General features: G+C 41.0%; 2 protein-coding genes across 3 annotated transcripts in view; one reads left to right on the forward strand and one right to left on the reverse strand.

Moving 5' to 3' along the window:
* DDX42 (DEAD-box helicase 42) overlaps positions 1-5,267 on the reverse strand; it is a 51,611-nt gene extending 46,344 nt beyond the window's left edge. The window contains exon 1 of the mRNA XM_082860780.1: positions 5,172-5,267. The gene's annotated coding sequence lies outside the window, so the exon portion shown is untranslated. The remainder of the gene's footprint in view (positions 1-5,171) is intronic.
* Positions 5,268-5,950: 683 nt separating this feature from the next.
* On the forward strand, positions 5,951-24,159 carry CCDC47 (coiled-coil domain containing 47). 2 transcript variants are annotated; one of them, XM_082861047.1, is made up of 13 exons: positions 5,951-6,127; positions 10,375-10,643; positions 11,118-11,225; positions 12,490-12,664; positions 14,096-14,217; positions 14,601-14,666; positions 16,798-16,899; positions 17,100-17,210; positions 17,898-17,983; positions 19,686-19,744; positions 20,261-20,370; positions 20,592-20,759; positions 22,933-24,159. In XM_082861047.1, the coding sequence occupies exons 2-13, from the start codon at positions 10,380-10,382 to the stop codon at positions 23,011-23,013; spliced, it is 1,452 nt and encodes a 483-aa protein (XP_082717173.1). In that variant the 5' UTR covers positions 5,951-6,127; positions 10,375-10,379; the 3' UTR covers positions 23,014-24,159. The 2 variants fall into 2 exon arrangements, with proteins under 2 accessions (XP_082717173.1, XP_082717174.1); XM_082861048.1 differs by having other exon boundaries at positions 5,951-6,076.

The following is a 24,159-nucleotide window of genomic DNA, read 5'->3' on the forward strand; positions in this document are numbered from 1 at the left end:
AAAAATTAACTGTAGTCCTGCTATTCGTGGGTCTCCTCAAAGCTCCCTTTATTTGGTCTACACACACACACACACACACACACACACACACACACACACACACACACACACACACACACACACACACACACACACACCGGGCCTTCTCTCAGGTTACAATATGCCTGGTACATCCTTCCCACAAGCTGGCAAACTCATATCAAATAGCTCTGAAACTTCACCTCTGCCTCCATAAACACTTCTCAAATTGATGACAGAAAAGGTGAAAAATCACCACATGGCTTCTGACACCCAGGTAAAGCTCACAGACTTCATTAAAAACAACCACCAGCAACAAAAACAATCCAATTTTAAAAATGGGCAAAGGACTTGACATTTCTCCAAAGATATACAAATGGCCAATAAGTATATGAAAAGATGCTCAACATCACTAATCATTTGGGAAATGCAAATCAAAACTGTATCACCTCATACTCATTAGGATAGCTACTATTAAAAAAAAAAGGGCTTCCCTGGTGGCGCAGTGGTTAAGAATCCACCTGCCAATGCAGGGCACACGGGCTCAAGCCCTGGTCCAGGAAGATCCCGCATGCCTCGGAGCAACCAAGCCCATGCGCCACAACTATTGAGCCTGCGCTCTAGAGCCCATGAGCCACAATTACTAAGCCCGTGCACCACAACTACTGAAGCCCGTGTGCCACCTAGAGCCTGTGCTCTGCAACAAAGAGAAGCCACTGCAATGAGAAACCTGCACACCACAATGAAGAGTAGCCCCGGCTCGCCACAACTAGAGAAAGCCCGAGTGCAGCAAAGAAGACCCAACGCAGCCATAAATAAATAAATTTTTTTAAAAAAGAAACCTACACAACAGAAAATAACAAGTCTTGGCAAGGATGTGGAGAAACCAGAACCCTTGCAAACTGCTGGTAGGGATGTAAAATGGTTCAGCTGCTGTGGAAAACAGTACAGTGGCTCCTCAAAAAATTAACCACAGAACTACCATATGATACAGCATTTCCTTTTATGAGTATAGACCCAAAAGAACTGAAAGCAGGGACAGACATTTGTACACCCATGTTCATAGTAGCATTATTCACCACAGCCAAAAGGTGGAAGCAACCCAAGTGTCCACGGATGGGTAAACTAAATGTGGTGAGATAAATATATAGCAATAGTATTCAGCCTTGAAAAGGGAGACAATTCTGACACATGCTACAACATGGATGAGCCTTGAGGACATCATGTTAAGGAAATAAGCCAGTCACAAAAGGACAAATACTGTATGATTCCACTTATATGAGGTACCTAGAGTAGCAAATTCAGAGACAGAAAATAGAAGGGTGGTTGCCAGGGATTGGGGGATGGGGGGATGGGGAGTTACTGCTTAATGGGGAGACGGTTTCAATTTTACAAGATGAAAAGTGTTCTGTGGACACTATGGTGGTGATGGTAGCAAAACAATGTGGATGTACTTAATGCCCCTGAACTGCCCACTTAAAAATGCTTAAGTTTTTTTACGTGTAGTTTACCAGTTAAAAAAAAACCTTGAAAATCAAAGAATCAGAATTCCACTTGCACATGTATTTTTAGATTGTTATTTTATCCAGTTTATGAGAGAGAATGATGCTGTCTAGACCTCAGTTTCTACTCTGAAATGCAAACATATTTGTGAAATTTCAGTTACATTTTTTCTCTTTAAAAAATAGTGCTTTTTAAAATAAAACATCCAATCTGAAAAGAATTAGCTGTATAATAGAACCATAAACAAAATGTATAAGCATTTGCTTTAAAGAGAACAACCTGAGTTGAGTCTTAGAAATAACAAACATTGTTTTATATAGATCAATAGCCACTTTTTGCTATGTGCCCAGTACTGAGGGATAACACCTCTCCTTTCCCATAATCTATAAAAGGCAATTCTATGTGGTAAAGTATTAAATGAAGTATAGTGGGTCAGAAATAAATAGTGAATAGAGAAAATGAATTTCCGTCTTTTTTCGGCAGGTGTTTGTTAATATAGTGGAACTAGGGAAAGTCACGCTCAAGGGAGATGAGCACTCAGATGCTCCGCAAAACCTTCTCCCAGGTACCTCCAGACCCTGGCCCCAAACCTCCCGGCCGCACATTTCTGACCCTGTCATTCCCTTCAATTCAACAGCTCTCCACAGTTACTCAATCAGGCTGGAATGAGGCTCTCCATTGTGGCAAGAACTACTTTACATGCACTTTGGTGAATGCTCTTCCCTCTACCTGTATACCCTCCCCACCAAATCCTATACCTACCATAGTCTTATCCTTCAAAGCCTATCTCAAATACCAACTCGTAGAACTATGACATGAAGATGATTCCCCAAGGGAAGTGGTATCTCCTTCCTCAAACTCCCTTTCTAGTCTTAAAACACCCAACATCTATTCATAACTATTTGTGTTCTTGTTTTATCTCTCCAACTCCATGTTACAAGTTCTATGGCTAAAATAGCAGGCTTATTCACTTTCTTCTCTTTTGTTTTCCAGAGAATACACTCATTATTCAGGTTTATTCAATATATGGGAGACCCAAGGCAATTTACAACTTGGCTAAATAGAAAAATTAAAGACAGCTGAAATACCTGCTTGGTACTGTTTTAGGTGCTGAAATGTTGTGATTTAGCAGAAAATCATAACAGCATAGTAAAGTAGTACAGACTATGGAGCCAAGCTGACTATGTTTAAACACTGGCTTTGCCACTAACTTGATGTGAACCTCATGGAAGTTACTCAGATTCTTTGGCCTTAGCTTCTTCATCTGTAAAATGGTGAGACTATCACCTGCTTCACAAGGTTGGTGTGAAAAACTGAGTTCATACACAGAAATACACTTAGAACAAAGCTTGCCAAATAGTGCACAATATGTATTAGCTGTCATGTTTATCATCATTATTTTTTCTCCAAAAATCAATCTCTCCATTGGTAAACGGAGAATATCAAGCTAGACTTCTCAGGTTTCTTTCAACTCAGGGATTCCATACATCAGTGCCACATGACACTGAAGATGTCAGAGATCACTACGAGCTGACAAATGGGGACAGGCTTCATAAGAGAGCTAGAACCCAGAAAATGGGGTTTTTTATACAGAAAGATGTAAGCTGAGTAGAGAAGTGTGAAGGAAGAAGACATTCTAGGGAGGAAAGCTAGAAATAGCAGTCTAGGGAGTTAGAATAAGTTGGAACATAAGGAAGATAATTTGGCGAGAGTTTATGTTTTGGACAATCAAATAAGATACGATCTAAATGACTTTAAAAATAGTGGACTAAAAACAACTGATTATAAAACTACATTATCACTTGTGTTTTGGGAGAAGAAAGATTTCTAGTGACAGCTGATCACCATCCACTCTAATAATCTGCCTTGAGAACAACTCACACTATAAATCTGTCGGTTCTTTAACAAGAATCTGTTCAAAACCCAAGAATTTCAACACATTCTTCTAAAGCCAAATACAAGTAAATGCTGGATTACACTTATTTTAAAAGCATCTCTCTTCTCTCTGCTGGCTTAAAGAAACTAAGAGCTGATTACGTAAAGATTTGATAAAACTAAAATATAAAGAAGTGTACTCTTCCACAAATTACACTAAATTATTACAATGTAAGTCAGTTCTTACCATTTCTCTGCCCAAAACCCTAAGACAGTTCCCATCTCAGGCAGAAGAAAAATGAAATTTTCACAACAGCCTAAAAGGTACTGGTTGTTCTGTGCTTCCCCTCACCCGCACCCCCGTCCCCCCAGTTCTTCCCTGACCTTATCTCCTACCACTCCCTCCTTTGCTCACAGTGTTCCAAGCATGTTGGTCTTCTAACTGTTCCTCTAACAGGCCAGCATTGTCCTTTGCAAGGTCTTTATACTTGCTGTTCCCTCTGCCTGGAATGATCATTCCTCCAGAAACTAGCTGGGGTCACTCCCTCACCTCCTTCTAGTTGCTTAAATATCAGCTTGTATGTAAATACTTCCCTGACCATGCTATTTCAAAATTCAACACCTCCCCTTCCCTCTTTGCAGCTTTTTTTTTTACCTAAGGCATTAATTATCTTCTAACATACGATATAATTTATATATGTGTTTTCTGTCTCTCTTTCCCTCACTAGAAAGTAAGTTTCATGAAGGCCGGGGTCACACACCTCGAACAGTGGTAGGGAACAGGCACACAGAAGGTATCAACAAAAATATTTCTTGAGTGAATGAATTGCAGATTAGGCCATATAATGCCCCTTCTGGGTACAGGAAAATACAACATACATTTTTTTCCCTCCACCGCTTAAAGTCTAAAAATTAATTTTGGTATGAAAGACTTATTGCCCACCTTCCACTGGGCTTGGATCTGGAAAGTTAAAGTGAACTGAAGCAGAATCTCTGCTCTTTAGGAGTTCGGGGGTGTGTATACAGGGGACAATAGATATACAAAGATCATTTACAAAAAGCAATATGTATGGGAAGCCAGAGGAATGTGAATGACTGACCAAAGGAGTGAGGGGCAAAGCTTCCACTAAGGTGATAAGGAAGCTATGATTCCCCCAAACTCTCGACTAGTACGACTGTTCTTCCTTATATTATTGGCGCGTATGCTTGCAACTCCATATAAATTATTTACCCACATCAGATAGGCTCCTAAGTAGGCCGCAAAAAAGTTTGTGTGACGATGGTGATGCTAATCACGGATGTACTCAAAGCTACACCAAGATTACCGACTATATCTTTTACTGTCCTCAGATTTGGCAACTTTTCCCTATCAGGTCCCCCGACTTGGACACTAGCATCTGCTAACTGCTGCTGGCTTGGGTCAGAATCCTCCCCGCGGGTATCCCTCACCCGGAGCCCAGCACCCTGCAAATCCCTTCCCTTGCAGGGCAGGCGGCCGGGAGAGCGCCGCCTCCGGAACGCCGCCAACTGGGCCTCGTTAAGAGCTGCGGGAGAAGCGGGAGCCGTGGGAGGACGGCAAGGCTCGGAAGGGCCCCTCGAGGTTTCAGTCACGCACTCCTACTACTCCCCAGCCCCCTGCGCCTCGGCTTCCCCGAGGCTCCGCCGACTCTTTGTTAAGAGAGGCCGCGGTTCCCTGGCCCTCGCTAGGCCCCACAGTTGCCTTGCGGTGCCCCCGAGGGGTTACGGCCCCGCGTCCAGACCCACCTCGCACAAACCTGCTGCTGCGGCTGCAGAGGCAGCTACTACTACCGCCGACGCGGAGAGAATCCCACGGCCCGAAGTACGAGCGGTCCAGACCCCGTCCCACCGCGCTCCTCTTCGCCTCTCCGCCCCCTTCTTCGCCGCCGCCGCCGCCTCCGCCGCCTCTCGGCCCGTAGCTGACGCGAGGAAGGGGAACAAAACCGGACATGCGCAGTGCAGAGCGCGGGCCGAAGGGCGGAGCCTGAGCTATGGCTCCCGGAAGGCGCCGCGGGCTCCTGGCCCTAAAGCTCCAGACTGCCTCACAGACACCTCAGACACCTAACAGGCACTACTGCTGGATGAAGAGTGTTCACGGCCCGTTTAGGAAGTGGGCCTGGAAGTGAAGAAAGTAGCACTGACTGGGAGCCGCCAAAAAATCCGAAGAAAGAGGCTCGAGTGGAAACCACATGTACATAAAATCTTCGATCCTCTAAAGTCCGCTCCTTTGCAAATGCGACCTGGGCAAGATTTCCCCGCGTGCCTCTGGCCACGTGGTCCCGTAGAGCATGGCGACTTTTAGCATCCGGAGCACGGGTTCAGCGTGATGACAACTTGACTGAACCCTAGTGGAGAGCACAGGGATAGGCGCGGGCAGTTCCGGCCCAGGGGCCGGGCTTATGTAACTCTCCCGGCTTCCACGCCTCGCCTCAGCTGGGCGGGGGAGGAGGAGGTCTCGCTCGGCCCCCTGAGCTGTGTCCCGCCCCCGCGCCGTGCGCAGGCGCGGACGGGCCGCACGCATTCTACGTAACGGCTGGCGGAGGCTACGTGAAGAGTGGTGCGGCGTGACTGAGCTACCTGGTCAGGCTGTGTCCTAGAGGCGTTGAGGGCAGTGAAACCGCAGTGACCCGGCAGGCGGTGGCCGGCCCGAGAGGCAGGCAGGGTAAGGCGGCAGCCGCAGGAGCGCTGGGCCGGGTTCTAGCACTCGGTACAGGTAGGGAGCGGGCCGTGACGCGCTAGTCGGTGGGGTCGGGCTGGGCCGAGCGGTGACGCTGATTTGCGTGGCCTAACCAGGTCCCTTTTCCCACCCCATCCCCTAAGTCCAGCCTATGGTGACATGCCTCGGTCCCCGCGCCTTCTCGCCTTTCCCGACTTTCTTAAAAACAAACCAGACTTTGTCCACCCCAAGGCCCATTTTTTGTTGGGAGTTCTGATCAGGGTAGGAGTGACTTTTAACGGTTTTTGGGAACTTCCAGAACTGTGAGCAAATGCCAACCCACAGGGCAAAGTTAGAGCAAGCCCACAGCGTGCCAGCAGGAAGAATGGAGCGTAGAATTGATTCTGCTTGCTGGGGAAAGACTAGACCCCGCAGGCTTAACAGAAGCAGCAACCTCTGTGGTCCGTCTTCTCTGAAGGTTTCTAACATGACATGTTTTTATCCAACATGTGTAAGGAGACGGGAATGTCTCCATGATCTCCAGAAGCCTCAGGGTCTGGCCATTGTCAGAAAGGCCTACTCTAAAATGCCAACAAGGAATGATTCCTGCACTTAGTCCTCTTCCGTTTTTAAGTCCAGACCCAATCGCTGAGACTGCCAGGTGAGCTAGCAGAAGAAATCAGACCAGACTTGTTAGTGCTGGGGTGCCCTGCCCCAGGAGTCTCAGGACTGCCTCTCAGGCAGGGAGTTGTGCGTTTGAGAAATGAGTTGACAGGTGCACCAGACAGACTTCTGGGAAGGAAGGCCAAGGCATGGATGGCTTGGATAATTTTAACCTAAATATCCTTAAAGGAGCTCTGTTACAGGGCTGAGTTAACTTAGAAGTGCTTCTGTGGTGTGAACGTTCTAAGTGGAAATTCACTTTGAAATGACCAGACCTTTTGTCAGGGAGTTAATCAAGTTGACTGTGCCAGTGTTAACCTTTATTTGCTTCTATTTGAAAAATTTAAAACTGAGATCTGAAAGAGAAACACTAAAAATGAAGTATTTTTACACCTTAAAGGGTGTTCATAAGGCACAGTGGAAGGAAGTAATGGGAACTGCTATTTATTGAGTACCTTCTGTGTGCCAAGCACGTATCTCTTGTAATATCCACTACAGCCCTGTGAGGCAAATAGTGAATGACTATCCCTTTTTTGTATGTGGGGAACAGGGGTTTAAGTAATTAGCCCAAGGTCACATGGCTGGCGAATGGTAGAGCTGATGTTTTGAACCAAACCTAACTCCACCAACATACGTGCTCCTTTTCATATGTCTTCCACTTTTGACTGTGAAGCTAAGGGTGTTTGGAGACACATCGCAAGCCTCTTTGAGGTTGTTGTCAAGAGGGCAGCTATGTTTTCCCATAAAATGTCCGCTGGTGCTAACGTCAAAGATCAAATATTGGAAAGGATATAATATTGGCCTATCCTTGGTGGCATATCTCAAATCATTGGTGGCATTTCTCAAATCATTGGTGCCTTTCAAAATTTATGAACTTTGTCCAATTTTAAGAACATTTCTTGAGCAGCCATGAGTTGCAAGGTATTGGGCAATAGCCTTTGATATTGAGCCAATTTCCTTTATGAATTTATGGTGTTGTAAATATGAGATATAGAATATTCACTATGCCAGAGCACCTTGAGAGATCAGTATTGGGTTGGCCAGAAAGTTCTTTCAGTTAGTGAATGTGTTGTTCAATAAAGTTCTTCATGAAAGTGAAAAATGTGTCTTTTTTGAACTTAAAACCGAACGAACTTTTTGGCCAACCCAATACATACTCCCTTTTGCCACCCATTCACTCTGTTAGTACTCAGCTCCCTGCATCCTGGCTTTCATACTTACCACTTCCTTGCAGTTGCCAATAATGACTTCCTTATTAACATTGGGAAATTTTTGGTCCATATCTTACTTGAACTTTCTGCAGCAATTGAAACCGAGCTCTGTTTCCTTCTTAGAAATATGCTTCTCCTTTGACTTCTGTGCTACCACTTTGACCAAAGTCTCTTTTTCTTTAACCATTCCTTAGTTTCCCATTCCAGTTCTCCCTATTATGCACAACTCTTAGCTGTTATGATTTGTTTCAAGACTTTTTGGTGCTTTTTTTTTTTTTAAACCTAACTCTTACTACTCCCTGGGGATCTCTTCCATTCTCACACCATCTCTATTTCCAGCTTAGGCGCATATCCTGAACTCCAGGCTTACACTTCAAATGCTTCCTTTCCTCCCTTTGTAAAATAGGTTATAATACCTTTTAGGATATTGTGAAAATTAAGAGATAAATGTTAATCATCTAACATACTGCTTGAAAACACTTAAAACTTTTCAACAAGTATTAAATTTAATTTATTGCCTTCCCCCAATTTTTTCGCTCTTTTATTGTTTTTTATTTCAAGGATGACTTTGTCCAGCTGTTAATCAAGCCAAAACTTGGAATCACCCCAGATCTTCCTTCCCCACATTCCTTATATTCAGTCACTTTATGCTGACAAATATAATTCTTAATACCTGTCAAATCTGTTTTCCTGTTCATTCCCAATACCACTGCCAGTTCAGTTGTGTTTTATCTCTTATCTAATTATCTCAGCCACTTCCTATTTTTCCCACCTCAGGTGTCCTTTTCTAATTCACCCTCTGTATGAGCTGTCAGGGTGAAATTGCAAATCTGATTGTGTCACTCTCTTACTTAAATCCTTTAGTTGATTCTAATCATCCAAACTTCTTAGTGTGGTATTTAAATAAGGATGATCAAATAAATAAATAAATAAGGATCATCATGATCTGGCCTGTGCTGGCCTTTTTAGCCTCATTTCCCCCATTTGGGTCTACAAACCCAATGTTCTATCATACCAAACTCCTAAAATGCGCTGTTTCAGCCCTCTATGCTATAGCTGTTCCTCAGTCTGCAGTGCCTCTTCTTGAGTGCAGGAACTATCCTTTTATTTTATTTTTTAAAGAACATTTTATTATAAGAACATAATAGAAAAATGAGAAAAGTATTCAATATAAAGAAAAATAAAGGCAAAATGTCCATAATCCTATCATACATAATAACTACTATTTATATGTAGATGTATGTATGACCTTCTAAACCTTTTTGTTTGTGTATTTGCTTCTAAAACAACTTGGGTTCTAACTTCATTCATAACAATTTTTAATAAACAAAATAAGTTTGTTTTTTGTATGTATGTATGGTTTAACTGGTTTCAGATTTTCCCTGTCATACTGTAACTCATGTCCTTGAAGCTAGGTTCTCTTGGCATAGTATCTGACATGGTGATATGCTCAGTGAGGGAACATTTTATTTGATATGGTAGGATCATTTTATGAAAAGCAGTGAAAGCCAGAGGAGTTTTATATTATTCTTTGGGTAATTGGTTAGCCTTCATTGGTGATTGAATCCTTATGTAACAGAAGTCATGTTCTGGAAGGATAACGGTAGTTTTTAGTGAGAAGTAGGGAGAGAGTTGAGCAGGGGAGACCATTTAGGATAATACTGTGGTTCTTGAGTAGGTGGTGTTAGCAAAAATTGCTACTTTAAATAAGTAACAAAATCACTGCTACTGGCTTACGTTGGAGATGCTGCCTGAGAAGTGGATGATAGCAGGGATTCTGGAGGCAAAACTGGCATCAGAACATAGTTCTCTGTCACTTGGTGGTTGTATTACTTAGCATTTCTGTGCCTCATTTTCCTTATCTATGAAATGGGGATGTTAATAAAACCACTTTCTTCAGAGGGTTGTCATGAGGATTAAATTACTTGCTTTTTGTGAAGCCTTTAGGACAGTGCCTAGCACTTTGTGTCTTAAACATGTGCTTTGATGATGATGATGATGTGCACACATAAAGTTGATCTAAGAATGAATAGCTTTTCCATTCATGTATTATTTTTATTACAACCAACAGATAGTTGCATCTGATTCTTCTTTCATTATCCCTCTCCCAGTTTCTATATAAAGCTTTTAATAGGCGTTCAAAAACTGCGTACTGAATACACAGTGTAAATGGAAACCAGCCTAAAGAAATTAAATGACTAGTACAAGATTTTACAGATAACTAGTGAGAGAGTCCAGACTAGAACCCAGGCCTCTTGAATCTCAACTTATTATTCTTCATATAATGCTATCTGAAATGAACAGTATTAAATGAGAGAAAAGCGGGAGAGTCTTATATTTAATTTTTAGCTGTCTGCACAATGTGGTCGGTATGTGTAGAATGGCAGTCCACTTAGGGTTCGTTTTTGTCTTGCTTGACTCATTTTTAAGGGGCAATGGAAGCCTTCCATGCTTTCTGTGTTGTTCTTTTGATATTTGGGAGTGTCTCTGAAGCCAAGTTTGATGATTTCGAGGATGAGGAAGACATCGTAGAGTATGATGATAATGACTTTGCTGAATTTGAGGATATCACAGAAGACTCTGTTACTGAATCTCCTCAACGAGTGATAACCACTGAAGATGATGAAGACGAGACTACTGTGGAGTTGGAAGGGCAGGATGAAAACCAAGAAGGAGATTTTGAAGATGCAGATACCCAGGTAAAGGTTCTTTTTTATTGATTTCTTGGGAAAGTGGAAGGATGGGACAATGTGTAACTAGCACTTTTCCCAGACATTAAAAGTAATGTCCAGGTCTAAGGAGACCTTTACCCTCTGGTATGCTCATTTTTATCCAGTAGGTGGAGCTCTTCTAAATGTTTGTGGTATGTTCTCACCTTTTACATTCAACAAAAAATGAATTGTATTTTTCTCCTCTATGGAAAGCCTGGATGGAGGATGGTGGAGTGGGGGTGGATATGTATTGGTATGTGGGTGGGTGGGAATTGTATCATTTAGAACTCAGGGTTGAAATGCATGGGGGGGGGTCATCATTTGTTGAAAATATGTAAGATCTCTGTGTTCTGTGCTTGCTGCTTTCATGTTCTTTTTTCCTTACAAATGTTATCTATAAAAATGAGATAAAATTGCTGGTGATGTTAGCGGGGGAAAACAGATTGTGCCTCATTTTCGTAGGAGGGAGATACCGAGAGTGAACCATATGATGATGAAGAATTTGAAGGTTATGAAGACAAACCAGATACTTCTTCTAGCAAAAATAAAGACCCAATAACAATTGTCGATGTAGGTATACAGGTTTTGAATCCCAAACTAACCAACAAAATACCTTGCTGTCATTAATCTCAGAAATATAATTAGTGACACGTAGCTGGTGTTGCTGTAACGTGGGAGCCATGAAAGAGTTTGACATCAGTTCTTCTGATGCAGTGGACACACGGAAAAACAACCTGTATCTTTTGTTGGGTTCTTTTTATATAAATTTATTTATTTATTTATTTTATTTTTGCCTGCGTTGGGTCTTTGTTGCTGCGCGCAGGCTTTCTCTAGTTGCGGTGAGCGGGGGCTACTCTTCATTGCAGTGCACAGACTTCTCATTGTGGTGGCTTCCCTTGTTACGGAGCACAGGCTCTAGGTGCACGGGCTTCAGTAATTGCGGCACATGGGCTCAGTAGTTGTGGCTTGCGCGCTCTAGAGCGCAGGCTCAGTAGTTGTGGCACACGGGCTTAGTTGCTCCTCGGCATGTGGGATCTTCCCAAACCAGGGCTTGAACCCATATCCCCTGCATTGGCAGGCGGATTCTTAACCACTGTGCCATCAGGGAAGTACCACAACCCATATGTTTTTATTTTAGCCTTCCTAGTTTTATTTACCAAGGAATGAGGAGGATGGACGTTGGGTTTATTTGGGAGGTGGGACTCAGAATCAAGATGAATACAGAGGGCTTTCCAGCGTTTCATCCCATTTGATTATCCTCATGTTTCCTTAAAGAATCTTTTACAAAGATGACCTGGAAGGACTTCCCTAGTGGCGCAGTGGTTAAGAATCCGCCTGCCAACGCAGGGGACACGGGTTCAATCCGTGGTCCAGGAGGATCCCACATGCTGCGGAGCAACTTTGCCCGTGCGCCACAACTACTGAGCCTGGGCTCTAGAGCCCGCGAGCCACAACTACTGAAGCCCGCATGCCTAGAGCCCATGCTGTGCAACAAGAGAAGCCAATGCAATGAGAAGCCCGCGTACTGCAACAAAGAGTAGCCCCTGCTCGCTGCAACTAGAGAAAGCCCGCGCGCAGCAATGAAGACCCAACACAGCCAAATAAATAAATAAATAATAAAACCTTCATTAAAAAAAAAAAGTAACACTGAAAAAAAAAAAGATGGCCTGGAAAACCGAAATGGGCATATTTTTCAAAGTATAACCATATTCAGTGACAGTTATCTAACGTATCCACTTCTGTTTATGGGTTTTCTCATTCTCCTTCATACCTTGAGTTAGACTTTGTCCTTCAGCCTCAGCCAACATTAAATGGAACAATTGTTCTTCTTTAGGTTCCTGCACACCTCCAGAACAGTTGGGAGAGTTATTATCTAGAGATTTTAATGGTGACTGGTCTGCTTGCCTACATCATGAATTATATCATCGGGAAGAATAAAAACAGTCGCCTTGCTCAGGCCTGGTTTAACACTCATAGGGAGCTTTTGGAGAGCAACTTTACCTTAGTAGGTAAGTTAGGCTAATACAAGTCTAGCCACCTGTTTGAAAACTTTCTGGTAAGAACTGCTTATTCTGCTCAGTGTAAGCATCTCACTACTTTCATGGACTGCTGAAGAGGATGCTTTTTTTTTCTTCTCTCAAGGATCCCTTTTTTGTTAGGTTTTGCATAATGAATAAATTGCATTCATGAAATAATTTTCTCACTTTTCATCAAACATTTGCTGTACGGCTTCAGATAGAATGAGACAATCAGTGTTATCAAAACAAGTTGATAAAAATCTAGCCAAAAGCAAAGAATTTTGACATTTTAGGTAGCTTGTAGCTTGATAAATCCTTTCAATTCATCTTTTAGAAATTGGAAGTCCTTCAAAATTCCTTCAGGTTTTAGGCACTTTAGTGTCAGATCCACTGTACAGATGTACAAAATGTACACTGATACCTTAGAGGAAGTCCTGTAATGGTGTAGTGTAGGGGGTAAGGTAGACTCACTTACCTTCACTTCAGTTTGGCTTTAAACACTTTGTTTCCCTTTGATAGCAAGCAAGTATCCATCTCTTCTGCCCTTTAGCAGGACTGTGTACTATGTTGTGCTAGGTACTTTGCATACATTGTTTCTTGTTTAATCTTTAGAACAATACTGTCAGTTGGATATAGTTTCTGTTTTCCTAAGGAGGGAACTGAAGTCGGGAGAAGTGTTAAAATTTGTCTAAGCTGTTCAACTGCAACCATGATATTAGAACCTAGTCTACCTGCTTCCAAAGTCTATGCTGTCCACTGTACCATATACTATTTCAGTACTTTTTGACCTGGAAATTAGGAAAAAAATAAGTAGCCTTTAATGCCTTCTACTTCCCTTGGTGTGTTTTCATTTGGTGTGTCAGTCTGCTTTACCTTGTAAAGTTGGACATATTTTTTTGTACATTAATGAATTAAATGAAGAGAGGAAATTATTGGAATTTGAGCTTTTTGTAGCTCTTAATACCACTGTTATCATTTTGCTGCAGGAAAAACAAACTTGGATAAAGTTAAATGAAAGGAAACACAGTGAGGGAGTGTTGAATAGTTAGTATTAATGGTATTTTTAATTCACTACATAGGTTTTTGGTTTTTTTTTTTAACTTTTGGCAGAGACATTTAAACTGACTTTGCTCCATTTTGTACCTACTCTTGAGATACTTATATTCCAAGCTGAATGTCGTTAACTAACAAGGACACACAAGTAATGCTAGAGTCCATAATTTTTTAATGGCAACAATAAAGCATTTTAAAAGTAAAAGGAATAATGCCCATCTGTTGTAATCTATGTCTAAAGGAGAGTTCTATAAGATAGATAAGTATTGTTAACCTAAAGGTACCGTCATTTTGGGGTCAGAGTAGAAGAGTGTGTGGTGATTAGGCCCCAACATTTCCAGTGAATCATGTTAATGGTTTTACCCCTAGGGGATGATGGAACTAACAAAGAAGCCACCAGCACAGGAAAGCTGAACCAGGAGAATGAGCACATTTACAACCTATGGTGTTCTGGTCGAGTGTGCTGTGAGGGGATGCTTATCCAGCTGAGGGTAAGTAGGGAATTTCTGGTACAGTGTATATCTTCCTTTCATTTTTTCCAGTGTGATCCCAAGTCCTGTAAGATCAGTGTCTCATTTTTTTCATGTTTGACTTAAAATGAGATCTAAAAATCATCTTTTGGGAATTCCCTGGTGGTCCAGTGGTTAAGACTCTGCGCTTCCACTGCAGGAGGCCCAGGTTCAATCCCTGGCCAGGGAACTAAGATCCTGCAAGCCACGCGGCACGGCCAAATAAGTAAATAAAAATCATCTTTTTTACTGACTGGCAAATGTAGAGTATATTTGATGAAGCATTTGAGTCCCCCTCCAATGTCTTCTCCTTATAGCAAACAGAAGTTGCAATTGTTCTCTTGGGCTTCTTTTTTGTTTTTTAGTTCCTCAAGAGACAGGACTTATTGAATGTCCTGGCCCGGATGATGAGGCCAGTGAGTGATCAAGTGGTATGTATTCTTCCTGCTGGTTTTCTCTGTACAGATTGAATTCTTAACTTCTTAGAGCTTGTTCTATTTCTTGCCAGGATTATATTTGGACTTTCTAACAACTTGTGTCCCTTGCCCAAAAAATGGAACCTTTTCTATCTAGACAGATCATCTTCCACTCAGTGTGAAACTGGGGGTGGAGGTGCAGGTGGGTGTGAGGAGACATATGTGCTTTTTGTGGGGAAAGAGGTAATACTCTGTCACCAGGTAGATCAACAGAATCAACCTGGATGATGGAGGGAAAAACAGTTGTCACAGACCGTTTGCCCTCACATCTGACTCTGCTTTTGGTATCTGCTTTTATCTTTGGCAGTAGGCTGGGTTTTTTTTCAAATATTTTTTGCCTCATCTTGGGCTGAATGAGTTCATAGCACAATATGGAGACCTTATTGTTTGGTATACTTTCTTTCCTTTGTTAAATTAACATGTTAATCTGAAAATTGTGTCCTTCATTAGAAATGCCACATTCCCCCTCCCTTCATTCTTCCAATAAATAATTGTGCTGACTCCCACTGCTGCAAGAAACAAAAATACATGAGACAGTCTTTTATATAAGCTAGTAGAACAAGAAATGTATGCATATATATCAAAATACAAAGTAGTATTTGGTTAATAAGTGCTATATTGGTAATATAATTAGGTACTTTTTATTGGATTGAAACTCAATTGTTATTTTAAAGGTCTTATTGTTAGTTGGAAACCTGTTTCTTTTATTTAATTTTTCTAATGTGGCCGCTGATGATTTAACCCACTAATTTTTAGAGCCTCCTCAGTTAAAACTCAAAGGACGAAGTTTTGCTGCATCTTCTGCCATCTTTTTGTAGAAATTATTCTTTAGAGTGTTGTGTTAATCATTTTCAGTTCTTCCCTAAGGTAGATTTAATCTTCTCTTTTCTTCTGAGCCAGCCAGCCTTTTACCTTTTTTGCTGTTTTGGGGGTTTTTTTCCCTGCAATGAAAAGCAGCCTCAACAAACATATGGGTTTTTTATATTTTTAAGCCTTTTTATGTGGGTTCTGCTTAAAAGAGCAGAAAACCTTTCTTTAGCAGCTGACATCTTGCCAGATCTTTGCCATATTTCCCTTCATTAACATTTCCCTTCTTCCACATATATACTGGTAAATTTTGACCCAAACTTCTAAAGATATAGTTAATAAGACAAATAGGGCCATGTTTTATCATACCGGACTCTTTAGGCTATAACTTTATCTCTCTGGCCCAATGTCGAGTATTAAAAACTGTTTAACCTGCCTCTGGGGTGTTTCCAACACCAACAACCAATTCTCTGATTCTCCAGATACCAGTTGGGTGTCCAACAATTCAATTCAATTCTGATACTATCTACTTGGAGTTAATGCCAGATCCCACAAGTTAAAGGTCTCATTCCCACAAGATTGCCCACACTTCAGATGCCAGTTGCAGGCCCCGGGCCACCGTACTTCTGACTGCCCAGCTATAAATCTAGAGTTCCCACAGCCCTCCCCTCAGATTCAATAATTTTCTAGAATAGCTCAGAGAACTCAGGAAAACACTTTACTTACATTTACCAGTTTATTGTAAAGGCTGCAATTCAGGAACAGCCAAATGGAAGAGAGGCATGGGGGTGGGGTGGTGCACAGAGCTTCCATGCCTCTAGAGCTTGGGCCCCTCTTCATAGGGTCATTTAGGCTGTTGGCAGAATTCAGTTCCCTGTGGTTGCAAGTTCCTATTTTCCTGCTAGTTGTCGCTGGGAACCGCTCTTAGCTCCTAGAGGCCATTCTCCGGTCCTTGCCACGTGGTTCCCCTCCACCCCATAGCCCTTTCACACTTTCACCCTTTCTTCAAGTAGGGCCCAGTCCCTTTTGAGGACTCACTTGATTAGGTCAGTCCACCCAGGATAGTGTCCCTTTTGATTAACTGAAAGTCACCTGATTAGGGACCATCTGCCATGTAACGCAGCATAATCATGGTAATGATAATACCATCACATTCATAAGTCCTGCTAACATTCGAGGGGAGGATGTATACACCAGCAGGCAGGCATATTGGGGGCTGTCTTAGAAATCTGCCTATCACAGAACCTAACAGGTGAGTTTTGTTGTTTTTTTTTTAAAGCAAATAAAAGTAACCATGAATGATGAAGATATGGATACCTATGTGTTTGCTGTTGGTACTCGGAAAGCCTTGGTACGACTACAGAAAGAGATGCAGGATCTGGTATGTCAGGTTCTTTTTCAAATAATATGTCGAAACTGTGCCTCTTTATTACATAAATGTTTGACTTCAGAGCATAAAGTAATTATATCACTTGAACAGTTGTATCACTTTGAAATAGGTCAGTACATATTCTCTTGAGAAAAAAAATCCTTGTGCATAATAAAATATCATGTCTTACTTTCAACTACGTCTTCCTCTAGAGTGAGTTTTGTAGTGACAAACCTAAGTCTGGAGCGAAGTATGGACTGCCTGACTCCTTGGCCATCCTGTCAGAGATGGGAGAAGTCACAGAGGGAATGATGGATACAAAGGTAAATACAATAGAAGACATACATTTGTAGACCATTTACGGGGCAGTCTCCCTGAAAGTTACACTGTACAAATTCTTCATTTTATCTTCCTTTCCCACACAACCGGTAAAATACTTTCTTTAAACAATAGATTCACTTGTCAAAAAGACAGTTTTATTAGTCAAGAAATTCTCTCTAAATCAAGAACAAATTGTCCCTAGGATTGCCAACGGCTTTCAGGTTTTTTGAAAAAGGACTACTACTTTAATCCTTATCACCATGTCATTTAGTACGTTTGTTAAAGTTTCAGTTTGTGTAGAAGACGGGTATATAAAGAGCTATTTTTTTCCTATTGGTTGTGTATGGTAACAGCACATCTTAGTATCATAAAAATATAGGAGAGCTCAAAGACAGTTCTAAATGTAAGTTCTGGCTGGTGTGGTTGTGAAGAATTCCTAAAATTATTTTAGATTTTATGTTCATGCTTTCACTCGTATTTTGAACACTATTTTGAGATATTTTGATCATTGGTGTGACTAAAGAAGGGCAGTAGTTTCATCATAGGGAGAGTCCTTATTTAAATTTAATTTTTTTTAAGCTTTAGCCTTCATGATGTGCAAAAGTAAGGATTAAAGAGTGAATATCTATGAAAAAAGAGAAGTGCATCAAACCTACTTTAAAAAAAATAATTTTCTTTTCTTATTTCAGATGGTTCACTTTCTTACACACTATGCTGACAAGATTGAATCCGTTCATTTTTCAGACCAGTTCTCTGGTCCAAAAATTATGCAAGAGTACGTATGAAATAAAAATATTGAAATCAGTTTTCTTCACTAGCTTTCTGTGTTGAAACACCTGCAAGGTGCTTCTGCAGTTTCCCTTCCCAAATGAGTGAGGGAAGTTGGTGACAGCATCCAAGTTTTCCTTTGCTTTGACTGCATGCATCGTGAAGGTAATTGAAAACCTATGGGGGACAATCAAATAAGCCTCCCCAGTTTGCAGTTGTCACCACATGTATGCATCACCCACTCAGTGAGGTAAATGAGAATCTAACAGAATGGCTAATACTAAGAAAATACAATTGGTAGTCTCTGTCCTTTGTAGTAAGAAAATACAATTGGTAGTCTCTGTCCTTTGTAGTCTAGGGTGGTTGTTTTTCGGGGATTTTTTTCCTTTTTAATTTATGATGTGAATCTGTGACGTTTGATTTGTGTTTGATTGCAGGTGTATGCATTTTGTAATTCATGGCCTTTTCCGGCTTTCTACTTTGAATGGTTGAGTGATTATATTCTTTCTAGTGTATTATCAGACACCCTTGATGCCCGTAAAGTTTCTGGCTTTATAGTAATATTGTTCGAATGTAAATATTCAGGGTTTGAATTTGCTGTTTGATTTCACATCCTGTTGCAGGAGAGCGTATTTAAGTTTACCCTTGGTGTAGAATTGGTTCTGACCTAAATTTTTGGCTAAGGACTGTGGAGTTGAATACAGTTAAAAGCCAATTTGAATTTTAATTTTGTGTCAAAATCACTAAGGTAATCAAAATTACTTATGCCTCTAGATGGTGTTGCATCATCCTTGCCTTGCTGAACTCAGTAATAACGCTTTGGACAAAGTATCACATTGCGGCATTCATGGAGCATTTTGTGTGTGGGGGGAGGTGTGGAGGGTTGAAAGTCAAAGATTGCAAGAGGATTCTTTGAAGAGTCAGAACTAAATTATATATGCTATAGTAGATTATTTCTCAACTTATTCTGAGCCTGACTCAAAAATAAGGTCCTTCATCATAGGAAGATAGATTAAGAGTTAGAAATAAAACATAAAAATCCATCAAAATAGGGCTTCCCTGGTGGCGCAGTGGTTGAGAATCTGCCAGCTAATGCAGGGGACACGGGTTCGAGCCCTGGTCTGGGAGGATCCCACATGCCATGGAGCAACTAGGCCCGTGAGCCACAACTACTGAGCCTGCGGGTCTGGAGCCTGTGCTCCGCAACAAGAGAGGCCGCGATAGGCGATAGTGAGAGGCCCGCGCACCGCGATGAAGAGTGGCCCCCACTTGCCACAACTAGAGAAAGCCCTCGCACAGAAACGAAGACCCAACACAGCAAAAATTAATTAATTAATTAATAAACTCCTACCCCCAACATCTAAAAAAATAAATAAATAAAAATTTAAAAAAAGGTTATTTAAAATATGGGCCGCATACTTAAATACAGGCTCATTTCTGGCTCCCCAAGTGAGATGGAATTATCCTGCCTGGAGGGGACATCACTGGAGGTGTTGAAGGATAGGATAAAGATACTTGGGAATGCATCCATCAGATAGACGAGTGGACCAGATGACCTGTAAAGCTCCTTTAACTTGGGGATGCCAAGCCAAATACTGTGCTGATTATTTGCACAGTTATCTGTTCATCTAAGTGAATTGGGTGACTTACGTGCATGGAAAGTATCTCTCTCTTGCGTTCCTTCTAAATAGCTCTTTCTTTTATGACAGGGAAGGTCAGCCTTTAAAGCTACCTGACACTAAGAGGACACTGTTGTTTACATTTAATGGTAAGTGTTCTGTGTCCTGTCTGAGTTCTTTGTTTTCTGTGAGATGATCTTAAGGAGAGTATTGTTTCTTTCTAAACAATAGCTATAAAAAACTACATTAAAACTAACCCCAGGGACTTCCCTGGCGGTCCAGTGGTTAAGACTTTGCTTTCCAATTCAGGGGGTGCTGGTTCGATCCCTGTTCAGGGAGCTAAGATCCCACATTGCCTTGCGGCCAAAAACCCCAAAACATAATAACAGATTCAATATTGTGACTAATTCAGTAAAGACTTAAAAAAATGGTCCACATCAAAAAGAAAATCTTTAAAAAAAAAAAAAACCTCATGCCAGCTTATTGGTTTTTTGGTTTCTTCAGTAAGAGATCCTTTTATATATTTTAATTTCTATTTTCTGCTGTATTTTAGCTGCCTAAGAAATTTGGAGAAAGGAGCCTATTAATACAAAAAGAAAAAAAAATTAATACAAGAAGTATGAATGCTGCCATTAACTCAATAGGAAAATGGTTTTGTTTTCCAGTGCCTGGCTCAGGTAACACTTACCCAAAGGATATGGAGGCTTTACTACCCCTGATGAACATGGTGATTTATTCTATTGATAAAGCCAAAAAGTTTCGACTCAACAGAGAAGTAAGACCTGCAGCCTTAAGTTGGAGCCTTTTATTGTGTTTTTCCCCCCAAGGGGCGGCGGGGAGGGGGCCCAGCTTTCGATTATTTCAGTGATTTTATCTTTGCTAGTTGACTTAAAAGTGCTACATGGGAGTGGTTTTATGAAAGAATATTAAATGGGATTTTGTATCTGTTTGGATTGAAATGGATTTCTTATGAATTGCTTTGTTTCCTGGGGAAAGGGCAAACAAAAAGCAGACAAGAACCGAGCTCGAGTGGAGGAGAACTTCTTGAAGCTGACGCATGTGCAAAGACAGGAAGCTGCCCAGTCTCGGCGTGAGGAGAAGAAAAGAGCAGAGAAGGAGCGAATCATGAATGAGGAAGATCCTGAGAAACAGCGCAGGCTGGAGGTAAGACAAACTTTTCTTATCACTGGGGTAAAACTCAGATTTATAAGGATGCCTATTTGCGCCATATTGGCTGTTAAGGTAATTCTGTGTAGGAATGTACACAGGCTAAAAGCTTAGCATTTTCTCAGCACTTGGGACAGTTGATAGCGCTGTAAAAAAAAGAATAATCCTTCCTGTTCAAACCATGTTAGATTGAGCCTCAATCCTGGAGAATGATATGAATTATCCTGTTCCCCCAGCATAGGCCCTTTTTGAAAGTTCCACTATCATCTTTCAAGCCAAACACATACTAAGGTAGAAAGAAATTTGGAATTTTAATAGAAGCCAGGACATGTGCCCTATGGTCCACATAAACTTGTTTTATAAAAATTTTATTTTGATTATAGAATTAGAGAATTCTAATATTTTTTCTTTGTATTTTGTTTTCTATTTTGTACATAAGTAGAATCTCAAACTCAAGAGCTTTTTAAGGCTGTAGTCCGTTATGTTTCAAACATCAGCATGTTCTCATGTTTTGTGAAGTAAGATGCTGCAGTCCAGCTCTAAAATTTTAAACTTTGTAAATGCTGATCAAAAAAGAGGAGAACAAAGTTCTGGGAAATGTGAATTTTAATGTGAATAACCTCAAGGGTTGAAGAAAATTCTTGTAAGTGGAGGAGGCAAGCTGCCAAGAAAAAGTGAGCCCCTGGACTTCCCTGGTGGCGCAGTGGTTAAGAATCCGCCTGCCAGTGCAGGGGACACGGGTTCGAGCCCTGGTCCGGGAAGATCCCACATGCCCCGGAGCAACCAAGCCTGTGCGCCACAACTACTAGAAGCCTGCGCGCCGAGAGCCCGTGCTCTGCAACAAGAGAAGCCACCGCAATGAGAAGCCTGCGCACCTCAACAAAGAGTAGCCCCCAATCCCCACAACTAGAGAAAGTCCGCGCGCAGCAACGAAGACCCAACACAGCCAAAAATAAATAAATTAATTTTTAAAAAAGAAAAAAAAAGTGAGCCCCTGTGTGGCACTTTAGTTGCTGGTAGAGTCGTTAATGCTGTTGAGTGAAGTGCCCAGAGTACCACAGCCCTCCTCTCATCCTTTCTCATCAATCTTTGGTTTGGTTTGGTTTGGTTTAGTTGATGGGTATTTTTCCCCTGAAAATAGAGCTCTGTGTTTATGCAATCTTCTTTATAAATATAAATGGCTTTTTAACAGATATACAGGAAGAATCTACATGGACTCATTAATAGATAATGCCTTTCATTTTTCTATGGAAAAAAAAGTTCTCCAGTTATTTCCAGAGTTTGAAACTATAGTAGGTTTAAGTAAAAGATGGGCCCAGAACTTAAGTCAGATTGTAAGTTGCTTGTGGGTGTAAACCATGTATTTTTTTTTAGAACCACCACTTTATAGTATCTAGGCCTAGGTACCTTGTAAAAAGATCCAGTGAATTAAATGGGAAAGGAGCCAAACAAAACACAAAAACCCCATAGTGAATTTCTGGCTTGAATGGCTCATTTATACCAATGATCTGGACCTTCCTGCCGCTACTGGTAGAGCCTTGTTTTGTCTTTTTACATATTTAATTTGAAAAGTATAGAGAAACATATACACAGACATTAAAATTAACCTTAATTCTACCATGTAAGAACAATGTAACATAATCCTTCAGTTCCCATCCCTAAAACCAACCACTGTTAATGCTATATAGTTTATTTAGTCCCTCAACTGTGTATATTCAGTGTACTTATTTCATTTCTTAATGTAGATCATCTTATAAACTTTTTATATTAAAAATATAGCAATCTTTCAAGAAAGTGTCTTTCCATATTCTTTTTTTTTTTTTTTTTTTTTTTTTTTACGGTACGCGGGCCTCTCACTGTTGTGACCTCTCCCGTTGCGGAGCACAGCCTCCGGACGTGCACGCGCAGGCTCAGTGGCCACGGCGGCTCATGGGCCCAGGCGCTCCGCGGTATGTGGGATCTTCCCGGACCGGAGCATGAACCCATGTCCCCTGCATCGGCAGGCGGACTCTCAACCACTGCGCCACCAGGGAAGCCCCAGCAATTCTTATAACTATCTTCTGGAATGTTATTTGTGATGCTAGCCTAAATAGTATAGGCAGTATTCTAGTTTTGACTTTTTTTTAAACAAGTACTGAAATCTTAGTTTGCATTCCCTCTTTCTCTCTAGGAAGCTGCCTTGAGGCGTGAGCAAAAGAAATTGGAGAAGAAGCAAATGAAAATGAAACAAATCAAAGTGAAAGCCATGTAAAGTCATCCAAGAGATCTGAGTCCTTATGCCACCTGTAAGCTCTGAATTCACAGGAAACAAAAAATACCAGTTCATTTCTTATCTTAAAGTTTCCCAGTGACTGAGAAATCCTTATTTCATCATGTGTTCTGTTTTTGGTTTGGAGTTTTACAAAGGTCATAGATACATTGGAAGGACTCTGTTACAGTAATTTTCTTCCAGATAATCAAATTATTTTGATTATTTTATAAAAGGAATAATATATGAAATCTGTGTAGTTTCAAAACATCTTAAAAATTATAACATGAATCAGTACTTTTAGTGCTTGATATTTGAAGAAATATCACGAAATTTATAGATATATAATTAGATTGTTGCTTTTTGTCTAAACTAGGCAGTTGAAATGGCTATGAAGACTGACTCTAAACCAAGATTCCACAGATAACTATTGGAATTGCACAATAAACATTCTTGGTGTTCTCTTCTGTGTCTACATTAAACTTGTAAAAAAATAAAATTTAGAACACTATATGTGGTGTTGAGATTTCAGGGACTCAACAGTCTAGTTCAGTATATGTTTATAGGTGGGAGGTGCTGATGACAGTATGATAGGATATCTGTAGGCTTTAGGATACTTACACGTATGTAGAAAATTCTAGGGATAGATAGTACAGGAGCACGGTTTCCTCCTTACCTGATACCATGAGCTAATGACAATGTGAATGCTGTATTTTAAGTGGTTGTATGTTTTCTTGAGTAACAAATGCATGAAAAATTAACTGCTTCACCTAGATGAGATCAGTGGTCTATGTGAAGTCACAAAAGTTTTCCTTCTTGGTCGCTGCAACGTATGGGATGTTCACGGAGAAGCTCTGTTCTCTGTGTTATGGCCATATCCCTTTGCTTCTCCTTCTGCTTTTATCTCTTCCACAGTTGAGGCTGGGTATATTCTTTGAAAGAAATAGCCATGAATATGCATAAACATACTTTTAAAAATGCACTTTCCTAGACTATTGAGAGTTCCTTCTGCCTCTTGAGGAAGGAACTCTCGGGGGGAGAGGCCCATCTACCTGCGCAAGCATTTAGCTTGTTCAGATCTCTGCATTTTATAAATGCTTCCTACTAAGAAAGCATTTTTTAAGTCACTGCTTGTACCAGGTAATTTTT

Source organism: Leucopleurus acutus, assembly GCF_964270905.1.
Source record: "Leucopleurus acutus genome assembly, chromosome: 19".
NCBI classification, from domain to species: Eukaryota; Metazoa; Chordata; class Mammalia; order Artiodactyla; family Delphinidae; genus Leucopleurus; species Leucopleurus acutus.